At 45.4% G+C, this 17,127-nt stretch overlaps 1 protein-coding gene across 1 annotated transcript; it reads left to right on the top strand.

The window, feature by feature from the left end:
• The first annotated feature begins 639 nt into the window (after window positions 1-639).
• Window positions 640-15,604, top strand: LOC109288038 (fetuin-B-like). Its single transcript, XM_019503372.1, has 8 exons — window positions 640-725; window positions 807-1,028; window positions 3,074-3,184; window positions 4,647-4,734; window positions 6,379-6,545; window positions 7,626-7,742; window positions 11,977-12,057; window positions 14,629-15,604. Exons 2-8 carry the CDS (start codon window positions 831-833, stop codon window positions 15,013-15,015), a joined length of 1,149 nt encoding a protein of 382 aa, XP_019358917.1. The 5' UTR covers window positions 640-725; window positions 807-830; the 3' UTR covers window positions 15,016-15,604.
• Window positions 15,605-17,127: the final 1,523 nt, after the last annotated feature.

The raw sequence follows: 17,127 nt of genomic DNA, 5'->3' as shown, positions 1-17,127 counted from the left end.
TCTATCACAGCAGGGAAGTCCCGGTCCCTGCACAAGAAAACGGAGGTGAAGAATTGGTTAAAGAGGTCCGCTTTCTCCTCTGACGCAACCACCAGATTGCCCAGCGTATCCTGCAGGGGTCCCACATTACCCGGCACCTTCTTCATCCTCCCAATATATTTGAAAAAGGACTTTTTGTTATCCTTAATCTTGGACGCTAGTCCGAGCTCTATGTCCGCCTTGGCCTTCCTAACAGCTCGCCTTATGAGTGTAGGCTGACGCTAACATGGTAGATCATGATCAACAGACACAATCATGTTTTACCAATATCATCTAGGACCTCTGGAAGAACATAATCACTAATGTGGGTCTAACTTACACCAAGGCATCAATGAGCCGAGAATGTTATTACCTTCCCTGGTATTTTAAGCTTGTCATCAACATTACTTTTAAAGGGCTTAGGGTCTTATAATAAAGGCAATTTCTAATCGATGCAGAGCTGTTGTGATACCCCAGTCATCATTATTATAACCAGCCACAGTATGTTCTGCCCTCCCTCAGGCACAGCAAAAGAGATATGGTTTGTTTCTTTTTTCCTCGACTGAAATTGTACTGCAACAAGACTGAACACAAAGGCTTAATTATTTACTCTCAGTTTATTTTTGATACTAAAGCAAAGTTAGCACAGGGTACTTTGCAATGCACGTAAAACAAACATCACTGGAGATCATTTCAGGATTTTATGGGTAATTATTTTTATTACTCTTATTATTGGGTTGCCTGCAACTGTCAAATCAAACACGATGCTTGGGTTTCTTTCTCTCTAGTGTTCCACGATACTTTTCAACATAATGAAGCTGATCCTGCTACTAGCATGTGTGTGGATGGTAGACGGCGGGACCCCATTACTTCCATTGTATCCAGTTCCCTGTAATGCAAGAATTGCTGAGAAAACAGCGCATTTGGCTATTAGTTATATAAATGAAGATCGAACTGAGGGTTACAAACTCAGCTTAAACAGAATCAATAGAGTGTTTGGGAGCCACCAGGTTAGTAGTTGCTGTCAGGTGTAATATTAATGCTGATCTTGCCCAAGATTATTTTCTATTTAAGACATCTACAACTGAGGTCAAACCCAGGAAACAGCTGACATTTGTAAGAACGTAAGTGCCACACTGAGTCAGACCGATGGTCCATCTAGCCCAGTATCCTGTGTCCAACCATGGCAATTTGTAGATGCTTTAGAGAAAGGGTATATGAATGGGGCATAAATGGGGCATGTCTTGAGTGATATATTCCTTGTTGTACTTTCCCTGGCATCATAATCATTGATTTAGGGATGCTCAGTGGATATATCCTGGATTGTTTAATTTAATAGCTTCCTTCATGAATTTATGTAATCCCTATTTGAATCTAGTTATAACTATCTATTTAAATCCCAGACTACCAGTTTCGTTTTTCACTGCTCCCTGCTAAAGCAGAGTACAGTTAAGACTCTTAGGGCCTCTCACCCTGAAATTGGCTTTGAATATAGCAAGTTGGGCCCTAATGTCCTAATGCTGATGGGAACCAGAGAAAAGACTGATAAACAAAGTACTCATTTTAAGAGACTAATTGTTTGGCAGTGTAATCCAAGCGGACCAATCGTGGCACTTACTGTATTAGAATGATAACACTTACTCCAGTGTTACATATTGCCTAAGATTTTTTTCCGTTGCTCTAATCATTTTATTGATGCATCCCTATACAAAGTGATGAGCTCTCTCTGCATGTAGTTATGAGGCTCACAGCTATATGAACATCAAGGGTTCCACACACCACTGTCTTTTAATCCAAGAGTGAAACATTTTGTATTTTGCTTTGAGTTATTCCTGCTCATGCTGAAGTCAGTGGCAACACACCTTTGGACTTGGGTTGGAGGAGGTGTAAATCTGACTCTGACCATGAGTCTTCTGTGGACTGGTGCTAGTTATCTGAGGATAGTCATAGCTCCCTCACTACTTTGTAGGTGTTTGGTAAGATCATTTAGATGATAAAACTGCTAACTATTCTGTGTATAAAGTACTCATAGTATTGTAAGGCGACTTATGGCATCGTAACACCACTGAAAGGTAGGGCTGGAAGGGACCTTAGAAGGTCATCTAATCCATCCTCATGTACTGAGACAGGATGTGAGTAAGCATCTGTCTACTTCTGACACTTCTCTCTACCTTGGGGGTTTGTATCACATACAAGAGGTCCCAAATGCTATTTCACTTTTATGGTGGCTGTGCACAATCCAATTCTACCCTGCTTGATGTCCCAAAAGCATCAGCTTTTGTAACATGCTTCCATCTTAGTCTTAAAACTATGCCACAAAAAAGCAACAAGGAGGAGGCCCCACCAACATTTTCCATTAATGTTTTTTCAGGGTTTGAAGTGGAGAGGACTAGAATCATACTTACGAGCTTTATAAGTGGTATCAGATTTAGGCCTCCCTGTTTAAGCTAGATTATGCTGAGTATCTTATTATTTAGAGCAATGGTTCCCAACCTTGTTTATCTTGTGGCCTGGCAAACTCACTCAAAAAATATTGGCGGACCGGGTATAGAAACAATCTAATTTACATATTTAAATTTAATTTTTACGTGGGGTGGGGGGGACGGGTTGTGAGGAACATCAGGAACATCATCAATAAAGGAGGAGACAATAGCTACAAATCATCCTAGTTGGCTAACATTAGCTAGCTAGCTGCCGAGAATACAAGGAGGAGACAAGCCAGACGTTAATAGCTATGACAGCCTCGCTGATCCCACGGTCCATTTTCAAAAGCTAAAGTTGCAGTCACTGGCCAAGCAAAGACATTCTTGCCCAGACAATCAGCATGGCATGCACGTGGCCTGGGCATTGAAATGTTGCTAGCAGTGGTTAAAGCTCATGCCACGACGGCTGCCAACCCTTTGTGGCCCAGTACCCGGCTACAGCCCGGTGGTTGGGGACTTCTGATTCAGAGGGCAGTCACACCCTAAAGCACTGTCTAGAGACAGAGGGAAACATTATATAAATGTAAAACCATCTAACATCATGCTCACAACCTATTCCCTCCCTTTTTCAGGGGGCTGCAGGAAAAGTTTACTACATGGATCTGGATGTGCTGGAAACCAAATGTTACATTAGAAGTGCTTTACCTTGGGAGGACTGTGACATCCGTCCTTTTGTGGAAACAGTAAGATGGTTTCATGCAGGCTGCTTCGGGTTTTGCTTGAAGCCTGGGTTGTTTTGACAGAGCTATTCAGCTTAAGAAAGCCATAGACGATGACAGGTCTGATAGCTGGCATTTCTGAAATGTACCCGAGACACAGGAGGGGCAGGAAAGATAAAAAGAAAAATATTTCTCCTCCCTCTGTGCACAAGAGCAAATGGTCCAGACTTAGTCTTGTTGAAAGGAATGTGATGTCTCAGTCAGTGCACTGTCTAATGAGCTACCAACATCAATCTGTCATCGTCGGTATTATTTGAAACGGCGCCTACTGACGCTAAGTATATTAACACGTTGACCCTCCTGGGCATTAGCGAGAGTTCAAATCCTGGCCAGATGATGCTGAGAAGGGATGTGCTGTGCTAAATCAAAGTTGGGAAGGAATAACAATCTGAGTGATCGCTAGCTTCTGTCTCTCCAAAGGCTGCAGAAATTTTGGCGCGTGGAATTTCTTCCTGGCTAAATGTTGTCTTTGATTAGGGAGTAGGAACATGGGAGATCTGAGTCTCTTTCCACAAAATGCCTCCTGAATATAAATGATCATCATTAGCACTTCCATGGCGTGGCGCTTCCCGTCTCTAATGCGCGAGGATCTCATCTGTTCTTACGTGGCATTTCCACAAGCCTGCCCCACCTGAAGTATGTAGGACAATAGCAGGAGTCAGGAGATGGACACAAGCAATTGCACAGTCATCGGAGAAAACCGCCTTTTAATCTACCACTTCAACCTTGAAAAGCCTTGAAAATCTGTGGTGGATAATTAGTCACCGTGTAGTATAAAAGTAGCTTTAATAATCCTTTGCTTTCAAATATTGTTGAGCTCGTAACGTTATTTTTCTCTGCTAACATTTACCATATTCCAATTATAAGTAGACCTTTCTTTTGTCCAAAAGAACAACTAAATAGGCACTCAACTTATATGTGGGGTTGACCTCTAATTGGGCCCCTGACTTGCAGCATTTTGGGGCATGCATAAAAATAGGAAGCTAGAATTTTTTTCAGCGCAGGTTTTATTTTAAATGTTAGTGCATTTAACCCTTCAGGCCTTTTCTTGCTCATTTGATTCTCCTGTGGGATTCTGGAAGATCAAGAGCAGTTAAAGACTTCTTCATCTGTACTTATCTTCTTACATTCAGGGGAAAAGCTGTTTTTCCTAAAACTGAACCTGAAAATGTGAGATCAACCTATGTGCAGGGCCGATTTGTAATGCAAACAGTAAAGTATGCACCGAGAGAGATTTTCAGCTAAGAGGAAGGTGTCTAGCTAAATCTGCTAGGCTGCTTTGAAAATGTCACCAGTATCCCCATCTGTCTCGTATAGCGCAAAGCTTCTTTTCGCACCATGAAATTAAATGTTTATGGGCTGGTTTGTCATGGAAGCAATGGAAAGTAACACCTACTATTATTACAACGAACTTATTTTCTTTTAGAAGGTGTCTGGGACTTGCCGTGCTATAGTACACATCAAGCCTGATGTCTCTGCTATAACTCGTGGTTACAACTGCAGCTTAGCTCCAGGTGAAGTAGAAAGTGCTACTAATAAAAATACAGCTTCCAACACTTAAAAGGTCCCTAGCTAATCTGGGCACCTGGACTGGGCATACAGTGCTACCCATTTACCATCCAAGTGGAATTCAGCAACAAAGGCACCATTTATACCGTGCTAACCCTGACAGGTGTGTCAGGTTGATTCAGCTGTTCCCATCCTCATTACGGAGAAAGTTAGGGGTTGTGTTACTGTGTGTATGTTGTGACGGTGGCTTGCTTTGCTTAGTGGCAATTCAAATTACTGTCCACCTCACATAGCAGGCCTGCAGCTGTTTTAACTTGATTTACCTGCTGTAAGCAGTCATGTCTGTTCTTAATGCTAATATTAGGATGTCATGTGCGAGCTGGGCCTCACCTCCCTTTGCGTCACAGGTAAACAGGATGAGCTGTTTTACCAGGTTGCGGGGTGCCACTGAGAACTTAAGGGGTTCACTCGAGTAATTACAGGAAGCCCGCAGCAGAGTCAGGAGCAAAGCCTAAATCTTTCAACCTTTAATCATAAGCGCAGCCAGCAAGGCTGTTTTTACCCCTCCCTGATGTCAGGTGAGATTTAGGACGAGTCTAGCCGAGGACGCCATGCTCAGAGGGAATGCTCGGAGGGATCTTCAGGAAGGATCTCACCCCAGAGCGGGGGTAGCTTTGGAGAAAAGCAAAGGAATAGTGATCTCTGTGGAGAAGGCAACACAGATATTTAACTCGGAAACTGGAAAATGATGTCACAAGGCATCTTTAACCGGGGCGAGGAGGGGGGGAGCCATGGGAAGAGAGTCAAGAGCCAACGTGCAGTTATTTTGCCCTTGAAGACAAGGGCAGGAAGCTCAGATTTGATGCTCTTGAGCCATTCAAAGAAAGGATCGTTAGGTCACAGCAGTGGACTCGGGAGATGAGATCTGTGGCTCTGGTAGGTGGGGTCTTGAGCAGGTTGCTGCAGGTGTTAGAAAGGAAATTTCATCAATCAAAATAAGAGACGATGATGGATTTGGATAAAAGAGTTTTCACTTCAGTGACAGAGAGAAAATGAAGGGGCTTGGGACATTTTGCAGGAAGGAGAACAGAAGTTAGACACAGCTGGGGATGAGAGAAGCATCAAAGATGCCCCCTCCCCTGGCCCTGGTTACAGGCCTGGGGTGCAAGGAGGGGGGTGACGCTGTCAACAGTAACAACGACTAGGACAGCAGAGTGGGAGGGGTGCTAAGCTCTACAAGATGTACAAGATGTGTAAGAGGAGATTTTGGGGGAACAAACTAGGTTGCCCAAGACCACGTCCATTAGCCTCAGAGACGTGGCTCTGGTTAGTTATTCACTCTCATCTTATTCATAAAGCAGTGAGGACAAAAGCGGTGGCCACTCTCGCCAGTTCCATGTACTTATTCATCGTCTATATGATCTGTATTATAGACCAGTTATTTATGGTCCATCCCTGACAGACACTAACTTCATTTGCATTGTCAGGGTACAAAGCGTGAACCAAGATGCAGCTCAGGCTTATAAGTCATTATGAGATTTAACACATTCACAAATATAATAAATGACATGTCTCTCTATACAAATGTGACACTGCCTGAGTGCCTAATCAGCCAAGGCAGCTAACATTTGTGTCTCCTTTTCCTTTAGATGCTAAGGAGAATATCACCAGTATCTGTCCGGAGTGCCTCACATTTATCACTCCAGACAGCTGGGAATCAATGAAGGCTGTGAATCTGACTCTTAACAAAGTCAACGAAGAAAGCAATGAGTCCCACTACTTTGCTGCAGCAAAAGTCATCAGAGCCCTAAGTTCAGTAAGTGACTCTCTACCTTCTTAAGGAAAGAATCAACACGATTTTATTTAAATTAAGGTTATAATGAGAAAAGATCCAATTCCCTTACCCCAACACACACAAAATATCTCCTGAAAAGAGAAAACAAAAGTGCCCCGGCTTGAAATGACAACTAAAATATTTTCTCTTTTTTCTCTGGTTTTGCCACTTCGTTCTCTTTTTTTACTCCTGTTTTTTCAGCTGCATGACTGAAGTGTGGCAGTGAGCAAGCACGGGTGTGCAAGCAAGCAGGGGGACCTGACTGGCACACGGTCCCGTCAGAAAACAACTCTGTCCTTCCCACCTTGAAAACTAACGCCCACTTGTCAAAACTGGGGGAGGCTGTCTGGAGTGGCTCACCACATCCTCTCAGCAGTGTCTCAAGCCGAAGTAACTTCTAGGCCCACCGGTGTTGGAAAAAACAACCTTCATTTTCAGCACCCCCCATGGTGACCTCCATCAGTGCTCTCACCATGGGTCACAGCAGCACAGGCCTGGCTACCGTTGCTGCAAATCTGCAAATGCAAATGGAGAAGTCATTTCCCCAACGCTGTCCTGTTATGTCTAAACAGCAACTGCGTGTTCTCACAGGCCGTCCCAATCTCTTAACGAACTACAGCTGTGTCTGCACAGCGCAGTGAAGCCCCATACCTGAGCTAGTTCAGGCAGTAAAGCGCTATCGCTGTCAGCTGCATTCCATACGGCCTACTGTACCTGCTGTGTCTGTGCTGCATAGGGCTACCCTATAGACCCAGTCCAGCTTCACCATGCACGCTCACTGTTCCTTCCACTGACCTCAGCAGGAAAGACCCCTGCTTATGCCAAAGAACTTGGTTTTGGGAGATGTCCCACCACGAGCGTGTCATTTCAGCAGAAGTGGAAGGGTCAGGTTTTTAAGACCCGTCTAGACGAAGCTGTAGCTGGGAAGATCTAGTTGGGGTTGGCCCTACTTTGAGCAGGGGTTGGACTAGATGTGACCTCCCAAGGTCCCTTCCAACCTTAATTTTCGATGATTCAGTGAAGTATGGCCGGTTCTCCTAATGCTGCTTTGGTACGTTTCAGACTTTGACTCAGCCCGGCCAGGATTTCCACGTAGAATTCACCATCAAAGAGACTGACTGCATCAAAGGCCGTGACAGCATCGGGAGAAGCTGCACATTTAAGTCTCCTGAAACAGCTGTGAGTAGAAGCAGCTCATGTTGTGTGTTTCAAGCACTCTGACCATGAGTCTTTTACTTTTAAATGGAGAGATAGGTCAGTGGCTACTCACATAATGCCAACACAGTCTACATGGCTCATGATGGCTGGTGCTTTGTATGCTTTCTGTATTTTAATTGCAGGTGTTTCTGTTTCAGGAGCTCCCAGTCATTTGGGAATTGATGGCTGCCCCATTTTGTTCCTTCCCCATGCTCAGTGATTGTGTGACTGTTCTGTGTGCAGGTGGTTTCCAACACCTCACTGGACTCCCGTTACATGTCATTGTGTCCTGATGTATCAGTCCGATTTTAATAGAAACAGCATTGCCATTCCCAGCACATGTGCAAACTGTAAATTGTCTTAAAATTCCTTATGCTGGTGTGTCATTCACTGGGGTGAGACGAGGGTGGTTTGATCAAGGGAGCATTTCTTTGGTTACTTGTTATATGGGTTCACTTATTGCAATGCAATCTGTTTCTCTGGATTCTCACCCCGCTCTGCATCCTTATGGAGACATATTGCCTATTACAGATTTAGGTTCTGGGATAGCAAGTAATTATCAGTCCGGGCAACCAAGACAGCTGGAAATTCAGGCTGCAGGCTTCAGTGGTAAACTTAAGGACAAGCTGCAACCACAACAGGCATCTGCTTCCTGAGCTGCCACCCATTCTGTCTTTGATGGAGCTTTCCTGCAACCTTCAAGTTAAATGAGTAAGAGATTAAGAGACCCATGAAATATCTGCAGGGCTGATGCAAACATTTCCCAGTACAGTAATAGTTTCATGGCAACATATATAACTCTGACCTCAAAGCAAGGCTGAAAAAGTAGCAAACTTTGGGAACTGCAGGGATATTAATGCTGAGGGGGAAAAAAAGACAAGCTAATGTGGCAGGGCTGAACCAGTTGTGGCAAGAATCAAAAGAGGGCTGGAAACCCCCAACTCAGAAAATCTGCTCTTGGTCCTAGCTGCCAAACCAAAATGTGTGTCAGAGGAAATGAAGAAAAGACAAATCAATCCCAAACCCCTCATCTTAACACAAAAACCTCAGAGAATTTTCCCATTGGGAAGAAAGGGGAGAGAAAGAGGTTGCTCATGACAAAGGCTGGCTGTGCCACTTGCTGCACTTCTGGACAGGACGCAGACACTTCAGCCATGAGAACTGTTTCAGGTGCAAGAAGAGAAGTGGAACAGAGCAATTCTGCAAAGTGAAGATGGTGAAAAGTCAGGCTTTGCATTGCATGGAAAAGTCTGAAATTCTGCAAACCCTCGTTCCACTTTGGAACAAGATGTAGAAGTCCCTACATTTCCTTTGGATGGGAAAAGAAATGTTTTTAAATAAGCAAAATGGTTCCTGGGAGCTAAGCTGTCAGGCTCCCCCCACTTGCTATGGTTCCTAGGGGTTCCAGGCTCCTGGCTCCCCATCAGCTGCCAGCTGGAGCTCCCAAATCGATGGCATCAATATCTGTAGCAGAGCTCAAAAGTCGGAGTTCGCAGGACTTTCAGACTCCATTCAGTTGAATCAAGGCTCACAGCACTGCGGGCTCTGGAGTCCTGAGCAAACTGATGGGAGACCAGATTACTTCCATTGGGTATTTATCAAAGTGGAGATATTTTAAAAAATATTTTTAATGAATTGGCATTTTCAGACTAGAACACATTTCAAAAGAAGGTTTCCATCCACTCGATTACAGACCTTCCCTATGAGAAAGGACAAGCAGCAGAACGGTCCCTGAACAGAAGAGCCTTTAATAAAACATTTGTGGGCTTTCAAAGCCATCCCTAAAAAGGTGTTGATGGAAACTTCAAATAAAAAAAGACAGCTGTTCTGTGAGGCGGATTTTGTTTTTTAGGGGATTTTTTTGTTGGTTTTCTTTTTGCTTTGTGCCTATTTATTACTCTCATAGGAGGATGCCTTAAAAAACTTAAAAGAGTTTTTAACAACCTCATGTACAGCTTTCAAAATGAATCATTGCATGGTTATAAAAAAAGATTTGCTGAAATGTCTGTGATTTTCCCCCGTTTTCATCTGCTCTGCTATGTAGCTACTAGCTAGTGTCTCAATGGTGACGATTTTTTGTGATATCTTTTATTGGACCAACTGTCTAGCTGGGAGAGCTGTCGCACAAACTTTCAGGCATCAAGCGTCCTTCCTCAGGTCTTAAAATGTCAGAAAATGTTTTCAGGCCAGAAGGAATGGGGTACAAAATACTTTCAATGCTTAAAGAAGCAAACCTGTATATCTGCATTTCTGAATAGGAAACATTAAATATTCACATATTTATTTTAAGTTTTATAGATAAACATTGAGGATTAAAGATCAGATCCAAAATCCAATAAAAGTCAAAGGAAAGGCTTCCCTTAATTTCAGCTGGCTTCAGACCACACCATACGTCTTGTTATAATATTATTATTATGCACTTTTATTACCTTCTTCCCTCTAAAGATCTCAATGAGCTTTGCAAAAATCACTGACTTGCCCTCATGGCCCCCCTGGGAACTAGATCATTATTGTCATATCTGTTTTACAACAGGTAAAAAGGGGCAGAGGGATCCAGGTCAAGGAAAGCAGTGGATCAAGCTGGGTATCCAAAATCCTAGCGCTCCTCCCCCTCCCCATCCCATATCAATGGCTGTTTTGGGATATTCAGCTGCATGAGACTTACTTAAGGTAACCCAACTAATTTGGCAGGGAATGATACCCAGACCTCTCAGCGCCAAGTCCTATACCCAAAGGACAAGAGCAGCCTTCCTTCCCTTAAGGACTCTTCTGTTTAAAAAAACGCAAAGACGAAATATGTTAAAAATAATATTAGTATAGTTTTCTACTTCTGCTGTTCAGTGATTCTAAGCCAAGGTGCCAGGGCACTCTGGGGTGCCAACACATCGTTTACAGGGTGCTGTGAGGTATGAGGAGGTAAGTGAGGTGTGAAGAGGTAAGCAAGCAGATAAGCTAAGTAGAGAAATGCAGGCTTAAACTTGTCCCTGCCTGAAGGATCCCCTACCCCAGCTTCCTAGCCCGGGGGTAAATAGTGTAATATCGTGGCCAAGAAGACTAACAGCATCCTGGGCTGCATTAGTGAAAGCGCTGCCAGCAGATTGAGGGAAGAAATTATTCCCCTCTATTCTGCACTGGGGAGGCCACATCTGGAGTCCTGTGTCCAGTTTTGGGCCCCCACTACAGAGAGGATGTGGACAAATTGGAGAGAGTCCAGCGGAGAGCAACGAAAACGGTTCAGGGGCTGGGGGACATGGCTAATGAGGGGAGGCTGAGGGACCTAGGCTGATTTAGTCTGCTGAAGAGAAAACTGAGGGGGGATTTGGTAGCAACTTTTAACTCCCTGCAGGTGGGTTGCAAAGAGGATGGAGCTGGACTGTTCTCAGTGGGGGCAGATGACAGGACAAGGAGCGATGGGCTCAAGTTGCAGCAAGGAAAGTTTAGGTTGGATATTAGGAATAAAAATTCTTACTAGGAGGGTGGTGAACACTGCAATGGATTACCTAGAGAGGATCTCTATTCTTCAACCTTTTAAAAGCCTGGCCTGACAAAGCCCTGGCTAGAATGATCTAGTTGGGCATGGTCCTGCTTTGAGAAGAGGGTTGAACTAGATGTGACCCCCTGAGGTCCCTTCCAACCCTAATTTCTCTCTAATTCTGTAATTCTATATTTAAATTAGCTGTTGAACCTGAGTGCCACTCAATTCACAAAGTTATGGAGAGGTGCCTTGAGTCCAATGAGGGGTGCCTAAGGGGTACCAAAAGGTCCAAAGAGGTTGAAAACCACTGCTATAGTTCTGTAGTAAGGCTATAGCTCTTTAGTGCTCATTGGATGTATACTACTTACCTACATATACAGCCAAATGGTATAAATTTCAGATTTCCACTGTTTTGTAATTATCTAGCTGCTTCTGACATAGACCCAGGGCAGAAAAGATGCTGCACTGAAGTCAGTGGATCCACGATCTCCAGCTGAGACGTTGACCCTGTTTCCTAGGTGTCAAGAAAATTTGCCAAGCCTTCAGTCAGAAGGACTGGACTTGCCACTGCTTCTTTTTTTAATTAACTTGTTAGGGCCTGGGTGTGTTCTTGTGCAATGCTGTAAGGGCCGGGAAATGCTATGTAGGGAAGCAGTCACTGCTGGCAAAGGCTGCTTTGCTTTTGATGGGAGGCCCCTCCAGCTAGGTGACATTTCAAGCGTGTACATTTTTCCCTCCTAGCGGACAGGTTTCTGTGTTGGTGACGTCTATATAAAGGACGGCGCTGATGTTGAGGCCTCTTGCGAACTCTATGAACCAAAGGTAAGCTACTTAATCAAGTGTAAAGCCAGGAGAGATTTAATTTTGCAGTACGGTACAGTGCCTGTCTGATTGCTCAGAAATGAGTTCTGTGATGTAAGGCAGAAAAGTGGACCAGTTCTCTCCATGTTACCAAAACAAGAAGACCTTTTAGGCATTTGAAGTGAGGCCCTCAGAGATCCTCACCCTTGATTAGGTTAGAGCCAGGAATTTAAGAGCATTGATTTCTTTCCTTTATTATTTTTTTAATTTGCAAGAAAGTCTTGCTTATGAAAGGTGCCAAATTGGCAGCCCTCCTGATGGAATTCTTCCCCTGACCCCCTTCCCAGATCAGGTCCATCAGGCCAGCATTAGCACAAGCTTTTCATGCATCACTGGTTGTTATATGCATCCAACCAAAAAAACACCTTTCTGTTTTGGCCTATATGAATTATTAAAAGCTAAGATTCAGGAGAGCCTGAGCTGCTGAACACAGAATCAATACTATATTTCATATCACAGGAGCTGCACACCCACTTACTCCCTGGCTTATTTTATTTCTTGCTCTGAAGTTCCATCAAGTCTCTCACGCAACATAATTTCATCTGGGGTCCGAACCAACATAACTGGAGTGCAAGGGAGCTTAGCTAGTGACTTCAGTGGGACTGGGATGTAACCCTTTGTCCATGGGCTTAATAGAGGTCAGCTCATTCTCTTGCCCTGCAGTGACTACTTGGACAGTTGTCCACGTTGCACTTTTCCCGTGTCCACCTTTCCTGTGACCACAGCTAAGGACCTCGTTTCTACTGGGCATTGAGGAGCCAGATGAGATCTTCCTTGGACTGAACTTCTCAGTGGCTGTGTCTACACAAGCCGTTTATTCCACAGTAGCTCGTTACTACTGCGCAACAGTGTCACCAGACACGAGCCGCGATGTGACGCTACTGCACAGCAGTAACGAGCTACTGCGCAGTAAGCATCACTAGGCAACCATGTCAGGACAGGGTTATTTAGTTATTTAGTACTTGGTTATGCAAATACCAAATGACTGCATAGCAACAACTGCACGTTGGTCATGCCCAGTGAGTGAGAAAATATCTCAGCTTTTAGTGGCCTCTGAACTAAGACTGCTGACTTTGGTCTTGAGATTTCAGTAGAAGTACCACCTCCCCACAAACCTCCCCACCCCTACAGAAAGCACCAGCTGTGAATGCAGTGCCCTGAAATGCTGCCCTGTGTTAACCACTTGGCTAACTTTTTGAGTCCTGCTCCTCTGCTCCCCCAGCCCAGAAAGTTCACACGGCTCCTGAAGCGAGGTAGGCCCGGGTCACGCAACAGCAAGCCCTCCAAGGCACGGAGGAGCAGTACCGGGGAGCTCCAAAGCAGCCCTTGCCCTCCTGCTTGCTCAGCGGGGTGATGAATGTGATTAGGGAAGGAACACAAGAAGAAGCGGGTAATACAACTTGAGCGGTTTTAACCGGTGCCCATTAAAAATAGATTCTGGGGTGGAAAATGGACTCTTCACCTGGATGAACTAATCTCTGTAGTTTGCTCAAAGATACCCAAATTGTAACTGCAAAAGCTTTAGAAATCCTTTAGTATGCTGTGAGTCTGATATGGAACAGAGGCAACCGGAGGAATTCAGTGTGGCCTGGAGAGAATTGATAACTAATGGGCCAGGTTCTCAGCTGGTGTAATTAGGCAGGTTGAACCAAAGTCCCTACCCCAGTTTACCCCCTGAGGATCTAGCCCGGTGACTCAAATCTAAGGACAAACAAATGCAAGTGAGCTAAACAGGGAGTTGCTCTGTGATAATTGTGTACTTGCCTGGCTTTTACCTCTTGGTAAGCGGAAACTAAACTGTAGCAATTGAACACAATTTCACTGTGGGCTAAACTGCCCCGGTTAGATTTCCCGTATAAGGTAAGAGCGGACACACAGAAATTTCCTACAGTGCTGCTGATGAATGATACATCCCCACTCCCTTTTAACTCGCTATTAATTTGTTCACTTCTCTATATCCTAACTCAGCCAAACAGGAAATAGTGGAAGGAACCACTGGTTGTACAGACTAGAAATTCACAGAATCACATAATCATAGAAAATTAGGGCTGGAAAGGACCTCAGGAGATCATCTAATCCAATGGTTCTCAACTTTTTTTGTACCAGGACCTATTTGTAAACATCAGTGGCCAGTCCTGACCCAGTGCTCCTCACTCCCAACCCACTATCCCACACCCCCAGGCCCCAGCCCCGCAGTGTGTGGGGCAGGGGGTAGGTGTGCGGGGCATCGGGTGGGTGTGTGGGGCATGGGGGGCTCCAAGCCACCCCTTGCAGGCTGAAACTCTGCCAGCCTGCACGGGAAGACCTACAGTTTCCCACATTTTACTTCTTTAAAGGAGAATCTATTTTTTAAGTTTGTTCACAACCTGTTCATATATTCTTGTGACCCCCTCGGGTTGAGAAACGCTGATCTAGTCCAACTCCTTGCTCAAAGCAGGACCGTCCCCAACTAGATCATCCCAGCCAAACTATTTTTTTTTTTGAGCTGCAGTTTAAAAATTAAAAATGTTGTACTTTGTATATATTTGCTAGGGTCCAAATGATGCTCCCCAGGGTAACGCCAGTGGTGCTTTGGATGCCAAACCAGATCCTACATGTGCTCCCGGCAGACCAGAGCAGACCACACAAACTCAGAAGCCAACTGGTGATCACCAACTGAATGTCAAGCCACGTCATCGCCCAGTGTTTGGGCGAAGGGAATCATCCTCAGAATCGGAGTCCTCTGAGGAGAGAGGAAGAACCTTTGTTCACACAACAGTTTCCAGAAAACATCCTCAGCGCACCGACCCTGCTCTCCAGCCTTTGCCGCATCCAACGAGCAACTCCAATAAACCAGCCGCAGCCTTTTTAGAGTCCTTTCCTGAACTCCCGCCTCATCAGCCAACCTGTCCAGGTAGAGCCATTCACATCACCTTATAGGAGATGGCAACACTAACAGATGCCCCAGTACAAGTCTAATTGAGCCCATCTTTAACAGTGTATAAATAAACTGTGCTGATTTATGTGTCTGTATATTTGAGTGCTGGCTTGACACTGGAGTCCTCTCCATCTGCACACAGCAGGGACAGCTGTTTCCAGTGGCCCGAGCTCCAGGTATATCACAACTGCCAAACATGTTGACATGGGCCTTTTCCATTCATCTTGCGGCACTTATTAGACCCATATATCACCGGGTTTGTGAATGTGCATTTTGCAGCCCTTCCAGTCTGCTGAAAGTTCTCTTTGTAAATGGCAATAAGCTGGTTAAATCCTTGAATCGCATGAAATCAGTGTATGGCACTCAGCAAACTGAACAGGGCTCTGCCATCTCTAGAGTGCTTGCACAGCATTTCAAGTCCCTCTTGATAATATTTAATACTGTTGACAGCTAATCAACCACCCATCTTCCTGGGGCTGCATTTATGGGTCTGTGCTTCCCTTCATGACCTGGAAAAGCTGAGTAGCCGTTGGATACCCTGCCAGAGGATACTGGTGGGCACAGCTCCGTGAGGAAGCCCAGAAGACTTTCTCCAAGTTGTACAACTCCAGTTCTCTGTGCTTATATGCAGCTGTTACTTTCCTGGTTTATACCAGGTTCTAGAGATGCAACATGGTCTGGTGTCTGGAGACGTGACAGAGAACCAGGAGCTCTTCTGAGTTTTAATCCTGTTCAACCCTTTGTGGCTCTGGGAGAGATTTTTCCTTTATCGTGTAGATTCACAGCCAGGGCTGATGCAAGGATTTATCTTGCCTCAGGCAAACAAGATTGTGCTGCCCTCTCTTCTGTTCCAGGAGAAGCTGACATCAGGCAGCCCCTTAAATAGCAGCTCCAGCTGGCTCTGCCCCAGCATTTCCTGAGATGGGAGACTGCTGGAGCTTGGAGCCGGCCAACTGGAGCCCCCACACCTACATCTGCCAGCAGATTACTGGGGAGGCGGATGCCAGGGATAGCAGCCACAAAGCCAGAGCCGCAGGCAGCTGCTGTGGACAGGGGCAATGTGCAGAGACACCCGGGTTCTCCCTGGCTGGGTTATCCCTGCCTAGAAGTGGGGCGTGCAGGGACAACTGCTGCCACGTCCCTGGTGCCTCAGGACACCGGGCACGGCCCTGCACTACTATGCCCCAACCCGCCATAGCCCTGACTGCAGCAGCACCACCCAGGGAGCCTGCGTGGAGTCCCCCATGCACTGGCAGTGGTGCAGCACCATACCCTGCACCCCAGCCCCATGGAGCCAAAGCAATAGGGCCGGGCCAAGGACCATCTCCCAGGCTCATGCAGAGGTTTCCTGTTCCTCTTCATGCTGTCCCTGCCCAGCACCCAACTGCGCTACAGCCTGCTCTGCTGCTGTGGCAGTGTCATGTCAAGCCTGGCCCCCGTTGAACCCACGCACTGCCTGCCCTCCCAGAGCACCAGCACTGACAACACGGTTTTTGCCGCCCCCTAGAATTTGCTGCTCTAAGCAGCTGCTTGTGCTGCCTGGATGGTTATGCCAGCCCTGTTCTCAGCTGATGTAACTCATCAAAAGCTCCTCTTTTGACTTCAGTGGAGCTAAACCAGAATATGCCCGCTGAAGATCTCACCTTTGCTTCCTCCTCTGTCACATGGAGAGGGCAATAATTTTCTGTCTAACAGGTGCTGTGAGAATCCATCCAGTCATTTGTGGGTTAGCCCAGGATGGGCACCTACATGTATGTTTTACAAGCTGAAGCAATAAATCCATTTACTATTATACATATATAACTATTTATGTGATACTGGGAGTGTCTACACGAGAAGCTTCATGCAATGAATTGATTGACTGTGCATTACAGTGTCACAGCAAAAACTGTGCTATTAGGCTAACGTGCAGTAGCATTAGTCTACTGTGCATTGTCACCAAAAAAGCATGTGATCACGCTAATGCACAGCAGGGCAGCCTACTGTGCATTTATTTAGTACTTCCTTTTGCAAGTACAAAATTTAAATGCACAGTAGGCACTGAACATTAATGAACGTGTAGATGTTCATGCCTCTTCATGCCTCAGGTCCTCCTCTATGCAACAGATAGAAAG

Source organism: Gavialis gangeticus, unplaced genomic scaffold, assembly GCF_001723915.1.
Source record: "Gavialis gangeticus isolate Ggan-Ray unplaced genomic scaffold, GavGan_comp1, whole genome shotgun sequence".
Lineage (NCBI taxonomy): Eukaryota > Metazoa > Chordata > Crocodylia > Gavialidae > Gavialis > Gavialis gangeticus.
The sequence above is the reverse complement of the archived record's forward strand: the minus strand, read 5'-3'. Positions and strand labels throughout refer to the sequence as shown.